Source organism: Choristoneura fumiferana, chromosome 25, assembly GCF_025370935.1.
Source record: "Choristoneura fumiferana chromosome 25, NRCan_CFum_1, whole genome shotgun sequence".
NCBI lineage: Eukaryota > Metazoa > Arthropoda > Insecta > Lepidoptera > Tortricidae > Choristoneura > Choristoneura fumiferana.
Window position 1 is genome coordinate 1,134,631 of NC_133496.1, and position 15,284 is coordinate 1,149,914.

The 15,284-nt window shown below is 41.7% G+C and overlaps 1 protein-coding gene across 3 annotated transcripts in view; it reads left to right on the forward strand.

The window, feature by feature from the left end:
- Skel (DM13 and DOMON_DOH domain-containing protein skeletor) overlaps nucleotides 1-15,284 on the forward strand; it is a 139,029-nt gene that overhangs the window by 89,246 nt on the left and 34,499 nt on the right. For all 3 annotated transcript variants that reach the window (XM_074107518.1, XM_074107517.1, XM_074107516.1), the window contains exons 3-4: nucleotides 9,185-9,369; nucleotides 12,551-12,713. In XM_074107518.1, the coding sequence (XP_073963619.1) occupies nucleotides 9,185-9,369; nucleotides 12,551-12,713 (348 nt within the window). The remainder of the gene's footprint in view (nucleotides 1-9,184; nucleotides 9,370-12,550; nucleotides 12,714-15,284) is intronic.

Genomic DNA, 15,284 nt, shown 5'->3' on the forward strand with positions numbered 1-15,284 from the left:
ACGGTACACGCGCCGTTACGTTCTGCGCTGGCGCCGGCCGACTTACCGTTTACCGCGGCACGTCGCTGGAAAGCACGGATTAAGCAAACGTTGAAGGCAACTGCTATATTAGTAAACTAGCCTGTTACCCGCAACTCCGGTTTTCACTGTCCAGCTGGAACTATGATATTTTCCGGGATAAAACTATTCTATGCCCTTCCCCGGGACTCTGAACTATCTGTATACTGAATTTCATCTAAATCGGTTCAGCGGCTTAGAAGTGATATATAATACTCGTAATAATAATAATAATCTTTAAAACATTTTACAGTATGATAGTGGAGGCCTCCTAGCAGGCGTTTGTACATCTGTATCAGGAGGACTCGCTCTTTCCGATTTACACTTCGTTTTACTCTTAAAATGAAGTAACAAACAGACTTACAAAGTTTCACATTTATAATACTAGCGTTTACCCGCGGTTCGCACGCGTAAATCATTAGATACAGCAGTCGAATTGAAATTCCGGGATTTCATTAAATTCCCTAAAATTAGATCGTGGTTTTCATTGACGTTGTATTATAACAACCATGCCAAATTTCATGACTCTTAAACCCAGCGGTTGTTTTTCAAGATTTTTAGGGGAGGCCTGTGCCCAGTAGTGGGACGTATATAGGCTGGTATTAGTTTCGCCAGGTAGTTGCGCGAGCAGAGCGGTGGCGCACAGTTTCTGCAGCAGCCACCGTTTCGCGTTGCTTTAGAGGCGGACGTAGTACTTTAAAGCGGATAGCTTGTTTTCCATATAAATCATAACTTTTAACATTTATCATAATAGCTATAATCTATGTCAAAATCCTTCATCAACCATCTTCACGGAACATTCCAAGACATTAATTAACACTTTAATGCATAAATTTGCAGCAAAAATGCAATGAAGATGAAGACCCTCGGGTCCTCGCGGCTGCGCGTAAATGTTACGGTGAACGGTACACGCGCCGTTACGTTCTGCGCTGGCGCCGGCCGACTTACCGTTTACCGCGGCACGTCGCTGGAGAGCACGGATTAAGCAAACGTTGAAGACAACTGCTATATTAGTAAACTAGCCTGTTACCCGCGACTCCGGTTTTCACTATCCAGCTGGAACTATGAAATTTTCCGGGATAAAACTATTCTATGCCCTTCCCCGGGACTCGAACTATCTGTATACTGAATTTCATCTAAATCGGTTCAGCGGCTTAGACGTGATATATAATACTCGTAATAATAATAATAATTTTTAAAACATTTTACAGTATGATCCCACAGACAGACACAGTGACACACATAACGGTCAAACTTATAACACTCCTCTTTTTACGTCAGGGGTTTAAAACACATTCGAAGCAACACGTCCTTTTTTGTTGCGGGGGAAATCTGCTGCCAGACACCCCGTCAACATAGGGAGACGATGGGTTATGTGGGGTTTTTACCCACTAAAACCCCCAGGACGGGGTGCTCAGTACTCGCCGCCTTGCCGGCGACGCAGCGGTTGAACGGTATAACCCACTACATCGCCAGGGGGCGGTTATCCGTTTCCGGATTCATCTTCTGGGGGAGCCATTCCTGGTCCTCCTTTCCCAGCAATGGCGTACAGGGTCCTAGCACATCTAGGTGGACTGACGATATCGCGAGAGTTCCGGACAACCGGTGGATGCCAGTGGTGAGGTTGTTCATTGTGGTGTTATGGGGGAGGCCTTTGATCATCAATGGCCGTCGTCCGGCTGATGATGATGATAATAAAACAACATATAAATAAAAACTGGAACAAACTCCCGAAATTGCTAAACAAGCGAATCCGTTTAGTTGCCGAATTACTCAAAATAAAAGCCTTAAAAGTAATAAATGCTGAAATTCCGCAAACTTTATAATCTCGACGGCGTAACAAATGATTAAAGTTGCGTTAAAAAGGCCCGGAAGTGGGTCAGCAACATGGCCGTCGGAAACGAATTAGCACATGTCGCTGGGTTGGAGGCTCAGTTTAGGAGTTCAAACATGCATTCATTATGCGATTGCATACATTTAATTTGTTTTAATGATATAACTTTTTTGTTGTTTGCTGGTCCGTTGGTCGAATGACATCTGGCAGGCCGTTGGTAAACTGTGGATGAGACTAGCACAGGACCGGGCAGAGTGGCGTGAAAATGAAGAGGATCCAGCAGTGGGTGGCTGTGGGCTGATATTTGATTGATATAAGTTTGCTAAGTGAGTCGAAGTATGTGCATTAGTACAGCTAAGTGAATAAAATACGTAACTGCCACAACCCACCTATTTGTTTGAACCTATTTGTCATTTCAATCGATTTTGCTCGCATTTTATGATCCCTATGAACTAGCTTTTGCCAGCGACTAATCTTGAAATTAATCATTCAGACTAAAAGGGCTGGATGAATAGAATGAAATTTGAATAATAATAACAATAATAATTTATTCATAAAAACATTCAGTTACAAAAATGACAATTTATACTAGAAAAACTCTGCTTCCTAATTAGGTAAAACCTGTGTTTTAGGATAAGCAGTGCTCCTCCCCAAAATTCACAAATAGAGATGTTTGCCTTGAGAAAAAAATGAAAACAAAATAAAAATTAAGTTAAGTACAACTATTTAAATTACAGGAAGTAAAGAAAAATAGCCTGTGTGTGTGTGTGTTTGTATAATAGTATTAAAGACGCGGGTGCTTTATGTTCAACATTAGTAAGAAGCGCGATGTAATTTTTAACCGCCTTCAAAAAAAAGGAGGTTTTCAATTCGGTTGTATTTTTTCGAAATTAACATGGGAATTATTAAAATTCCGGAGTTTTAATTCAACTGCTGAATCTAATGATTTACTAAATACTAGTAGTATGTTTAATGTATTCTTTGTAAATCTACTTTTCTAGTATGATGTATAGATAAGGCCGCCTGTTGCTCACCTTGTAATTTTTTCTCGGTGTATCTGTTTTCTGTATCGCTTACTATGTCTGGTGTACAATAAAGAGTCTTTGTATTGTATTGTATTGTAAATATAGTTGTAAAGTTAGAGTTTACTTAAAATACAGAAAACTATGTACTATATTCTATGTTGAGTAAGTCAAATGTAGCGATCGCCGTAGCGGGCCGCGGTCGCCGCGCGCGTTTATTTTTGAGCAGCTGAACTCCAAGTATATGATGACGCTCGGAATGACTTTATTATTTTTTAATCAACTCAGTTAAAAAGACAATAAATTTCTGTTAAATCGAATTTTTAAAACAAGCTTTTGTTGTTGACTGTACTTGCATTGTCATCCAACTTAAATATCGCATAGAATAATGGCACAATTACAAAACGCAAGCTTTAGACTGAATTTATGGTTTGATATCATTAAATCACTTTCTTGGTTTATCGTCAAAAAGCAACTGTGGCAATATTCTTTTGGATGAATAGTTATGTGTACCGAATTACAAGTCCATCCCATCACTAGAAGTGGGTCAAAATGAACTAGCAAATTTTTTTACCCCAAAAACAACAAACAACCCCAAAAACAACAAACAAGGCGTTAAATAAATGTCAGTATTAACCTATAACCAACAAAAGTTGGAAACCCTCGACTTTGTCACTTCACAGTTCAATATCTCAAAAACGGCTGAACCGATTTTGATGAAACATGTCTAAGAAACATAGCTAGAAAACCTGCTTTTAAATAATAAAAAAACTGCATTCAAATCGGTCCACCCGTTAAAGAGCTACGGTGCCACAGACAGACACACAGACAGCACACATATTTAACTCAAACTTATAACACCCCTCTTTTTGCGTGGGGGGTTAAAAAACTGCAACAGCAGGAATTTTGGTCTGGACGACCATCGGGCCTGTGCAGTAGATATGTTTATTTGTTTATTACTGTTTCACACATAAAGTACTCAACCGATCGTGATGAAATTTGATACGAAGATACTTTAAAACCCTGAAAATGACATTATAATAGTTTTTTCCTGTGTGATATTCCAAAATTACAACATGTTAGAGAAAGAGATCTAGCCAGTTACTTATTTTACAACACCAACAATGCCACATAATTATCATAAGAGTTTGACAAGATGTAATCCTGGCAAGCACCTCGTCCAGCTCCCATCCCTCCCCCCAAGTGTCCACAAACTGCGCACAATGGCCACTTAGTGCGCCCGCACTCCCGGACCAGCCTCCATGCACAATTACTTGATTCAATTTACACATTAATAATATTGCCAGTGCTGTGTAAAATCCTGAAGATCAACGGGTTTTTGGGCTATTATTATGAAAGTGCAGAATATTTATCGAGAATATTGTAGACATTTTACTGTCATCCCTAATGTGTAGCAAACAAAACTGTGTAAATCACGCAAAAACGGCTAGTTTACTTTTTATCTACCCCGGAAAATTGCAGAGTTCCCGCGTGGGATAGCGATAAAGTACAGATCTGTTCGCACACGAAGGCGCGCCCCTCCACTTTATAATTGTAGTTTTAAACGTATCCATCCGTACGACCAGTCTATGTGTGTCTATGTGGCTGTGTGTCTGTGTAAGTCGTCTCGTAATCATGGCGCATGCAACTGTGCTGAAATATCGTGCTTTGTTAAAATCAAGGTCCGCGGAACAAAACCCGAATTTAATTCATAAAAAAGTCTATGTGTGCATAGCTCGAACGTGTCCTCAGTCGCAAGCGTACCGTCAGTCACGCACACTGAGACTAAGAAGTGTAAGTACGAGGTTTACTTGTGCACATTGCAAATTTTATTAGCTGCGCCTTGGTGAGTGAACAGATCTGAAATACATCGATACACATATTTTTTACGTAACAGAATCATTATTTATGTTTCAGTGATAGAGTGATGAAGTGCTCTATTGTAGCTTTCAATGAGTCTGCGTAAGTAGGTACTACGTATACGGCCGTTTTTTGCGAACGCTAAACGATCATCCAAAAATGAATCAAGCATTACGTGCTCTCTGGTCGAATGTTGGATCATGAAATCATCTCTTGGTGAATTTTTGATTACCAAATCTGGCAACACAGCTCGTCCGTGGCATAATTGCCCTGCGCAGAGCACGGTGGCTGGATTAGCCGACATGCCGACACCAGCACGACATCCGGATTACCGATACAGCGGTGATATCGTAATCGGGCTGGGCAGAGTTTGATTGCAAAAGCGTTTTAGGCAGACTTCTAGGCATTTAAAACTACGTCAAATGTAGAATTTACATTTAGCGTTCACATTTAGTAGTTATACAAAGTTTTTCTGAAGTAAGCCGCAGCCGCAACAGGTGGTCGAAAGCACTTACAGAGTGGTGGCCAAGATTGGGTCGAAGAACGGTGGGCCGACCGCCGGTCTGTTGGTCGGAGACACGCCGGAGGCATCTGGCAGGCGGTAGGTAAACTGTGGATGAGACTAGCACAGGACCGGGCAAAGTGGCGTGGAAATGAAGAGGCCTTTACCCAGCAGTGGGTGGCTGTGGGATGATATTTGATCGAAGCCGCATTATTTGAGCAGTAGATTTTATTAGAATTTTTACTAAATACTAGCGGCTTACGTTAGCGAAAATTTGACTATCATTTTCTCGCGGGAACTATGCAATTTTACAGGACAAGAACTGTCATAGGTACGTCCTTTTTGGTTTGGTGCAGCGATTTAGGAGTGAAAAGACAGAGAAACAAGATAGTTTCGCATTCATACTTAATTTCACGTTGAATCCACGCGTTCTTGAGAAAAAAGGATCTTGTTAGATGGACATCCCATAAGGGTTCCGTTGTTTTTGAGGAAACTGAACCCTAAAAATAACATATATCTATCAGCTATTTCCAAAAACTCTTTGCAACAGAAGTCGCCGATAGGCCGACCCTGTTAAAAGCGATACTGTCTCTGTCGTGCGAGTCGACTCAATTGACATGTCCGTTGTGCGCGATAGTTGCATCAATACCGCCTAAAGAGATGACTTTCGCTGGCGCGCGCGCAGGTCGGACCACTTTCTTCTTTTTACATATACGTAGTCCATCCGTACGTGACATAAACCTGTTCTATAACCGTTACCACAGTAGAGAAAAGGACAGTAATCCGTCTCGGTAGCGTCCTTAATATAATTAATTACCTACGCCGGCTCGGTACACAAACGCGCGATAGGGCTGCCTACTCTACTAACTGTCACTCTTCAGTTATGTATTTGATTTGATAATGTCACATGAAATTTAAAGTAGGGAAAGGATTAGGAGATATATAAAGATGCACTAAGTAGTCATCATCCCAGCCTATATACGTCCCACTGCTGGGCACAGGCCTCCTCTCAGAACAAGAGGGCTTGGGCCATAGTTCCCACGCGGGCCCAGTGCGGATTGGGAACTTCGCACACACCATTGAATCGCTTCGCAGGTTTGTGCAGGTTTCCTCACGATGTTTTCCTTCACCGCAAAGCTCGTGGTAAATTTCAAATGTAATTCCGCAGATGAATTTCGAAAAACTCAGAGGTGCGAGCCGGGGTTCGAACCCACGACCCTCTGCTTGAGAGGCGATAGGTCGAACCACTAGGCCACCACGGCTTCGGCGGCACTAAGTAGTGTGTAACAAAAATGCATTTTACGTTATTTTAATAAACCACAAAACGTATTATGTTTTAAACTGTTTTATTTGGCTTCATCACTACGTATATTTGTTACTTATAAATTAGCTACGGAGAAATATTTGCGAAAAGTTTTATTGTAGAATTTAAGAGTATAAAAAATTCGCTTTCTGATAAATAACTTCAATAAATACGTTTTTATTATATTATACATATTAGATCCGTACACCGAACAGTACTGTTTATATCGTTGTGCCATATTAAGGTACCTACGTAATAAATGCGCGTGAGTCTGTACGTAACCGCGGAGCACTCGCGACTGATGGTTGCCGAGGTATGCTGAGAATTCGTGGCGCGTAGGTATAACTCGCGTTCCGGCCGTTTGTATGAAGACGGTGTACTGTTCATTTTCTCTACTGTGCCGTTACAGAGTAACTGTAATGACCAGAGCCAAGGTGAGCTGTTTCGAGAGTTTGCATAACATGGACATACCTTGTCATTTACTGGTAGCTGCCCCATGATCTTTCTCTATCTAAAGCGTGTATTTTTGATACAACTGGTAACTATAATGGTGATTTTCCACTGGCGAGGCGAGACGAGACGAGGAGAGACGAAAATTGAAATTTGTATGCATTCGCGCGCGCCCGCCGCGATCGCTGCCCTATAAATTTTAATCGTCTCGTCTCGCCAAACCACCTTAAGGGTAGTTAGTAGAGGCCCTAATAAAAAAACTTTCATACTATGTTGTAGTAACTAGGTACATAACCTAACCAACAAAAAGTTGGTTGGTTGGTCGATATGGGATGAGAGAGAAAGCGATATTTTCCTTTATTTCTGACTATTGAAGTAAATAGTTAAAAACATTTTTGTAAACGTGTTGTTAGCCAGGTGTACAAAGTTGTAGTTTCTTTTTACGTCATAAACAGTAAGCCGCTCTTCTAATGGCTCTCAAACCTGATATTAATAGTTTCTAGTCTCTTAATTACTCGTTGGAAGCTTTCATTTTGATTGAAAGGCCTTTTAAATAGTTTTGACTGGCTTATAAAATATTAAAAGTAATTAAGAGCTTTATGCTTTTATTAAGAACTTAAGAACTATTACTTAAATGAATATCACATAGACGATCACTTTGAAGTTACTTTCTCATTCAACCTTGCCAGCAAAAAAAATGGAACCTTAAATGTATATCGAAATTTTGTTTTACGTGAAATAAAATAAATCAAATAGGCACTTTAACACGTCATTTTTTAAACTACCGGAAAGACCACCATTTCCAAGAAGAATGCGCCGCAAGAAACGGTGATCTCTTACCATCAGGAGACCCACTTGCTCGTTTGCCATCCAGGCGAATAAAAAAAAACCTTATCTTTAATAATATCCGTCTACTTGAGTTTACCCGCGGCTTCGCACGCGTAAACTATTCGATCTGGTGGTTACAGTTGTTGGTGTAGCAGATGTTTATGGGCGGTGGTGATCTCTGACCATCAGGAGACCCACTTGCTCGTTTTCCATCTAGTCGAATAAAAAAAAAACAATAGAAACGCTTCAGCTCAGCTGTTTCCACCAGAGCGGTGCTGTGCGAGGATAGGTAAATGAAGCGTTTCTAATGGTTCATGAAAATCAAATTCATCGATTCATTCAAATTGGTGGAACGCAGCTTTATGATACTCGATCGATGCTACACAGTACGAGATACGATATGATATCCACCCTCAAAAGCTGTAGAATGCCATTGCCACAGAAATTCTACACAATCTCTTGATCTCCTTCTTCTTGCGGTGTCTCTCGACTGCTCGAGGCTGGCTGTCAGCTCCGCATCTCTCTCCTTATCTCTCGCCAGAGAAAACAGTTCTTCCACACTGGCGCTACCGGTCCACTCTCTGATGTTTCGGATTTCGGATCTAAATTTTTCCTATCATTATTGATTCTTGATCTCCTGCCTCTCTTTAAATTCTAAAGGTGCTAGCTAATAAATTAAACATTCACTTGTAATGAACATTCTAGCATTCTAGCGAATGTTACATTACAATTAAAAGCTAACAAAATAAACAGGAGCATTTAAGCGAGCATTCTAGCGAGCATTCTAGCGAGCATTCAAGCGAAACAACGGTAAATTAGCTTCGAGCTTTTTGCTAACCATCCGTCCGACATCATAGTGAGTAATAAAAAATTGTCAAGTATGTACTAGAACATTCCCTAGAATGACCGTGTAGCAATGTTGGCGCTATGTTTGTCTGTTCGTTGTTCTGTTCAGTTCAACAAATTTAATTAAAAACGGCGAATGCGCCATGTTCAGTTACATACAAGTGAATGCTCAAGTTTGTCAGTATCTTATGCCCGGTTCACATTATTCCAGTAAAATCGTACCTACCAGTAACGATACATTGCGGGGTCACACTCCAAACGAGTTACACAAGACCGATCGAGCACCGCAGTGTAAAGCTACTGGAATGGTTTTACTGGAATAATGTGAACCGGGCATTAGGTGTTGAGTGAATTCCAGCGTAGGCAGCAGGCAGCGCTAACTCGCGCCGTAGCTGCTTGCCGCCAGCCCTCCCAGCACGGTAGGCGGCTCAAGGCGCCTATGACTTAAGCACGGCATTATAAGAGGTGTGTTTGTATTCCAGCGGCGTACTTCTATGTGGGGACGAGCGGCGCACCTTCCGCGGCGGGCGCGACGCGGCTGCGTGACGAGCGCGGCGGCAGCAGCCCGCTGCGCAAGTACCGCGGCGAGGGCGTCGCGCTCGCGCTGCCCGACGCGCTCACGCTGCGCGACGTGCGCTGGTTCGCCGTGTGGTGTGACGAGTACGCGGTGAGTTCAGACAGACACAGATACAGACACAGACATGGACAAGGACACAGACACAGACATGGACACGGACACAGACACAGACACAGACACAGACACAGACACAGACACAGCCACAGATACAGACACAGACACAGACAGGCACAGACACTGACACAGATACAGACATAGATACAGATACAGACACAAACACAGATACAGACACAGCCACAGACACTGACACAGATACAGACATAGACACAGATACAGACACAAACACAGACACAACCACAGCCACAGCCACTGTTTCACTAAAATCGGTCGGTTTTGAGATATTGAACTTTAAAAAAAAATCTAAGTTGGTAAGGTTACAATTGAAAGGACGTTGGCTCAAAGTAAACACACAAAGCGAACAGACCATTCGAAACAGTGAACAACTACGAGCACAAATACATACTATTTCAATACAAGCAGGAATTTATTGATTCGATGCTGATTAAACAGCAGGAAGCACAACGTGGAATGCCGCAGAATTAACCTAACTTATGGCATCGGTTGTATGTACTCGTATAATGTAGCGCGAGCCATCTCCGGCGCCGACAGCGGCTGCATCCATTATTTAGCGTTTTGCCGCCGGCTGCTTTACTGCACAACGGTTTGGAACGAATTGGACAAAAACAAACAAGTTCTCAATGTTACATCAGCTATTTTTTCAATATTGAATGTTAGAAATTGCGGTCCTCAATGATTTAATAAGATTAGGAAGTGTAATAGAACCCAACAGCATCATGTGAAACGGCTATTGAATTTAGTTTATTTAATTTAATTTTCATCACACTTGCTCGTAAACAGTGTCGTAACATGCAGGCTACCTTGGTTGCAACCCCCCAAATAAAACCCTCGACCTTAATGTGCTTGTCATGAAACCCGTGGTCGGTAAATGAGTCATTGCGCGTACTAATTTTGTTGTCATGAAGCCCAAGGTCGGTAAATGAGTGTGATACTGCATCCGCGCGCATGGTCAGGCTGGGGCGCGCATGGCGCTGGGAAGGCGGCACGGCGGCTGGCGCTGCCAAAAAATATTAGTTTTTCTTTTACAAATATACAATTTTACTCGCAAATGTGATGAAAAACATTGTATGTCGCACGGGCGGTACTAGAATTACGAACATCGACTCATTAAAGCCCCAGTCTTCGACTTCGGGCTTCTAATAGACTCTCGTTCGTAATTCCTTGTTTACCGCCCTTAAGACACAATGTACTATTAGAATTATAAACTTCTAGCTAAGAAAAAACAATCGTAGTATTATATTATTATAGGCTGGCTGTGTTAAGAAACGTTTATAAATAACGACAAACAAAAACAATTCCACTTGTTTGGAACTTGTATGTTTAGCGAATAGACATCTTGCAGGCAGTGGCGGCGTAAAGGGGGGCGGAGGGGGCGGTCCGCCCCGGGTGCCAACGACAACTCGTCGTATCTAAAGCAGGCGCATAAAATCTTCTTCTTTCCGGGGTGCCCATCTTTCCTACGCCGCTACTGACTGCAGGGTATGCCCCTCTCAGAATGAGAGAGCTTGGTCTAGTTCCCACAAGGGGTTGATGATAAAATTAAACAACTATCAAATCGTTCTGCTGCACTGATTTGTATGGAAGGCGATCACAGACTGTGTCGTTATGTATAAGACGTCGTCGGAAGTGGAATGGTAAAGGCTGACACTGTTTGCGGTAGACTAAGTAAAGCGAAGTTAAACGTTGCTGACGAATTATAATTTCAATATAGTTAACTAAGAGGATTTAGTTAGAAGCAGTTAACTGTCTGTTGTACAGAACAGAACCAGAATGAAAAAAAAGTGTTTGGAACTTTTAATACTTCTGACGCGATACGTAACCATTTATCCATTTGTAATCTACTATTCTTTCTATACAACCCTGTAGACACGATATAAAAATCTGTACAAACAGGTGTGGCAATTATTTTTCAGTTTGTTCTTAATCCTTCACTGTCGGGGGGTGGGAGGGGGTTTACCTCGGATTAGAGGCACCTGTGACCGCCACAAACTCCGCCTTAATGACATGGATTTTTGGTGGATTAAAGAACTTTATTATTTAGTAGGTATACTGTGGTGCAAGGCTGGCCAATGGATTTTTTAGGTGGACACTTTTTTTTAAGTCTGAGTTGGCGCCGGGCCACTAGCGAGGAAATACCTGCCGGCCTGGCTTAGACCACGTTAGACATAGGGACAGCTCTAGACTGAGTGTTTCAAAATGGTTAAAATAAATAAATAAATATCATGGGACACTTGACACCAATTGACTTAGTCCCAAACTAAGCAAAGCTTGTATTATGGATACTAAGCAACGGATAAACATACTTATATTGATAAATACATATTAAACATCCAAGACCCGAGAACAAACATTCGTATTATTCATACAAATATCTGCCCCGGCCGGAATCAAACCTCATAAAATTTGCAACAATAGGATAGCGCTGTCCAAGCGAACGTTGTTCATCAAAAATATTACGGTAGGTAGGTATTTATTCTGTATATTCGTAAGCTTACTACTTTAGCCAAGCTCTATGATTATAAACAAATGTTTCTTATCAAGATATTTAAGAATAAGAATAAGAATCATTTATTCGCCATTCGCAAAAACAGTTTTATAGTACAAGTTATGACAAAACCAAATAAAAAATAAAAAAATAAAAGCAAGTTTTTGTGAAGTCGCGAATCGGCCCCGGCTCAGCATAGTGTATTTCGAGTGCCTACTTAGACAAACAAAAAATAGGAGGCCCAGGAATCAAACTGGTTAACTATTAGGAACAAAAAAACGCAGAGTTAAGAAGCCTGCAGCGCTTCCAGCAGCAATTGGATATAATCCTGGGTAATTTAACTGACAAAAGAAAAATACTTGTGCAACATATTTTAATAATATGAATATGAGAGCTGGTTCCCACTAGTCGGGTGTTCCAGTGGCAGAACATTTTATATGAAGCTATTCACACTTGCCCGACACGATTTTCTGATACACTAACATCCAACACGAAACGGACCCGACGTACGACAAGTGGGAACGGGCTCTAACGGATTAATTAGGATACTTCAGGACAAGCCACTTGCAACTGTTCTCAACAGCTCCTCCTTGCAGCTGTTCTCAACAGCTCCCACTTGCAACTGTTCTCAACAGCTCCTCCTTGCAGATAAACTTCGGCGACGTGCGAATCCCAGCGGGCGTGGAGTTCCCGAAGCCGGCGCGGGTGGGCGCGCTGCGCGGCGTGCACGGCGTGTCCTCCGACGCCGTGGTGGTGGTGGACGCGCAGACGCTGCTCGTGCCCAACTTCTCGTACGACGGCGAGGCCCCTGGTGAGTGCACGCGCAGGGTCTCCTGAGCATCAATAGTTTTGACAGCGACTTAATTTGAGGTTTGCTTGCCATGTCCGAGCCCCGGTTGCTACGTGGCCACGACGGCAATAGATTATAGGTAATGCGCTACCTATGTGGCTGCAAAATGTATAATACTATGTCATTGGCTATAAAAATTAAGTTACTCAAACACTCAAAATTTTATTCAGCTCTGAAAAAGTTTTTTATCGAGTTGTTTATTTCCCTATAGCTTAAACGGATATCCATTCTAATATTATAATTGCGAAAGTTTGTGTGTTTGTATGTTTGTCCGTCTTTCATGTCGAAACGGAGCGACGGATAGACGTGATTTAAACATAGAGATAGTTTATGGGCCACAGAGTGACATAGGCTACTTTTTGTCCCGGAAAAACGCACAGTTCCCGAGGGAACAGCGCGCGATAACCGAACGGCAAAAGCTAGGTTACACCCCCTGGTTACAATTGTATTTATCCTATTTGTATTGCATAATATGACCACCACGTACAGTCGAACAAATTGAATCATGCCCCAGGGTGGAACCTTGTGCTACTAATCTCATGTTGACATCTCATAGTTTTGTCAAGGCAATCAGAGTGAAATTGATTATTAAAAGATTCCACCCTGGCTTGTACCTTATAAGTTACATACAATTTTACGCTGAAAAAAACATACGAAAGCCAATAGAATTTATAAAATTCCCATAATTATAAATGCAATAAATTCAACTGCTGGATTTAATGGATTACTTGGATGAAGCCACGGCTAAAGTCTAGTATATAATACTCGTAAATCTGATACCTCATGTTAAAATACAATCATACTTTTAAAACGTACTTGGCGATAAAAAAGTTATTACGAGACATTTGACTTTGTCGCATATCGTGTCACATTAAAAATGCGCCATAACCGAGGTTGCCGCGACATCGTAACGTTTTGTAAAACCGGAGTTCTGCGCCAAGTAACCCTGGCAAGCGACACTCTCGTGCTACCAGCAGTAATTGTACCGTCAAGCCCCATTCGAATGTGTACCCTACGCAACTCCACACAAGAGTCAAACGGAACTGTAGCAGCTAAGAGTATAGTTTTGATAAGTAGAGCAATAAAGGCTGTGCCCAGATGGGACGGCAGCGGACTAAGCAGTTCAGGGAAACAGGAATGGAGTGGAAGAAATACGCGTGCAGTGGAGCGGCCTTTTTTAACCGACTGCGAAAGTGGAGGGTTATGTGTGTTGACCCGTATGTATGTATTCCTATGTCCTCTCGTAACTACTCAACGGCTGGACCGATTTTGATAAATGATACGTCATTGGATTTGTCTTAGTGACGCAAGTGACAATGGGTACATGGAATTCTTAAAAAATTTAAGTGGCGGATTGTTAGCGCCAAATTGTGAGTCTTTAAAAGTTATTTGTGTGTCACAATAGTTATTCTAGAATGTAGCGAAGGATTCTACAATATAATCCTGAGCGTAGCAAAAATTGGAATCCCGTCGCAGTGAGCCATTAAAATACTTCGTTGAATGAAAACACGCATTTCACTTCGAGTGGGAACAAAGTTGCTTTCGTCTTTTGTGTAATATCTGCTCAGAGTATGAAACACAAAGCAAACATTCAGTTGAATTCGTATTAAAGTAATTTGGGACAATAAGCACACTCTTAATTTATTTGTGTTTGTTGCATAGTTATATTACAATTCTCTCTATTCTAGAACGGAACTAAATTCTAACAAGATTGTAAATTGGTTAGGCATAATCAAAAACAACATGCAATGAGGGCTATCGTTTTTTGTCTCACTAGATGGCGCACTGTTGCGTGAGGTTTTTAAGTATGGCTTTCAAAGTCTGTTATTACGGGCGTGAAAACACTAAACTATGTTCATATTTAATACACCTTAAAACCGTACCATAAAAATATCGAGCATGCCACAGTGTTGCATAGTCCCCGTTTTGTTCGGAAAAAAGGGAGGACAAAGGTTTCCGAAAGACAAAACTGTCTCAAAACACAGACATTCATTGCCCCGGAACGCATATTTGCCATAATTAATTTCAGATATTGCAAAATATTCACAAAATTATTCCTACCATAAATAAACCCGCTTAGCTCACCCAAAAACTATGAGATTTGACATTTCGGACACCTCACGCTACACTAGCGCCTCTAGTGGCGAATTCATACGCGATAGCCCTCATTGATCGTTTGCTTAAAGTATTAAGCCATGATATGCAAAACTGTTTTAATATTCTATCTCCTCTGCAAGCACTAAAACTAAGCACTTATGTGTGCCGCACATGCACTCGCTTTTAACTATTTTGTGACCACTTAGAGCTTGACGACGGTTTAAAACAAGTTGTGACGTTGCTTTGCTTTTTAACACACTTATTACCTTCACAAGCGCAGCGTAGGACGTCCACCAACGAGATGGATGGATGGCTTGGTTAAAGCCGCGGGTTCACGGTGGATGCAGGCCGCTTCCAGCCGAAGCAACTGGAGATCACAGTTAATTTTGCAGGGACCTTATACAAGGTCCGCCCGGATTGCTACCACCATCTTGC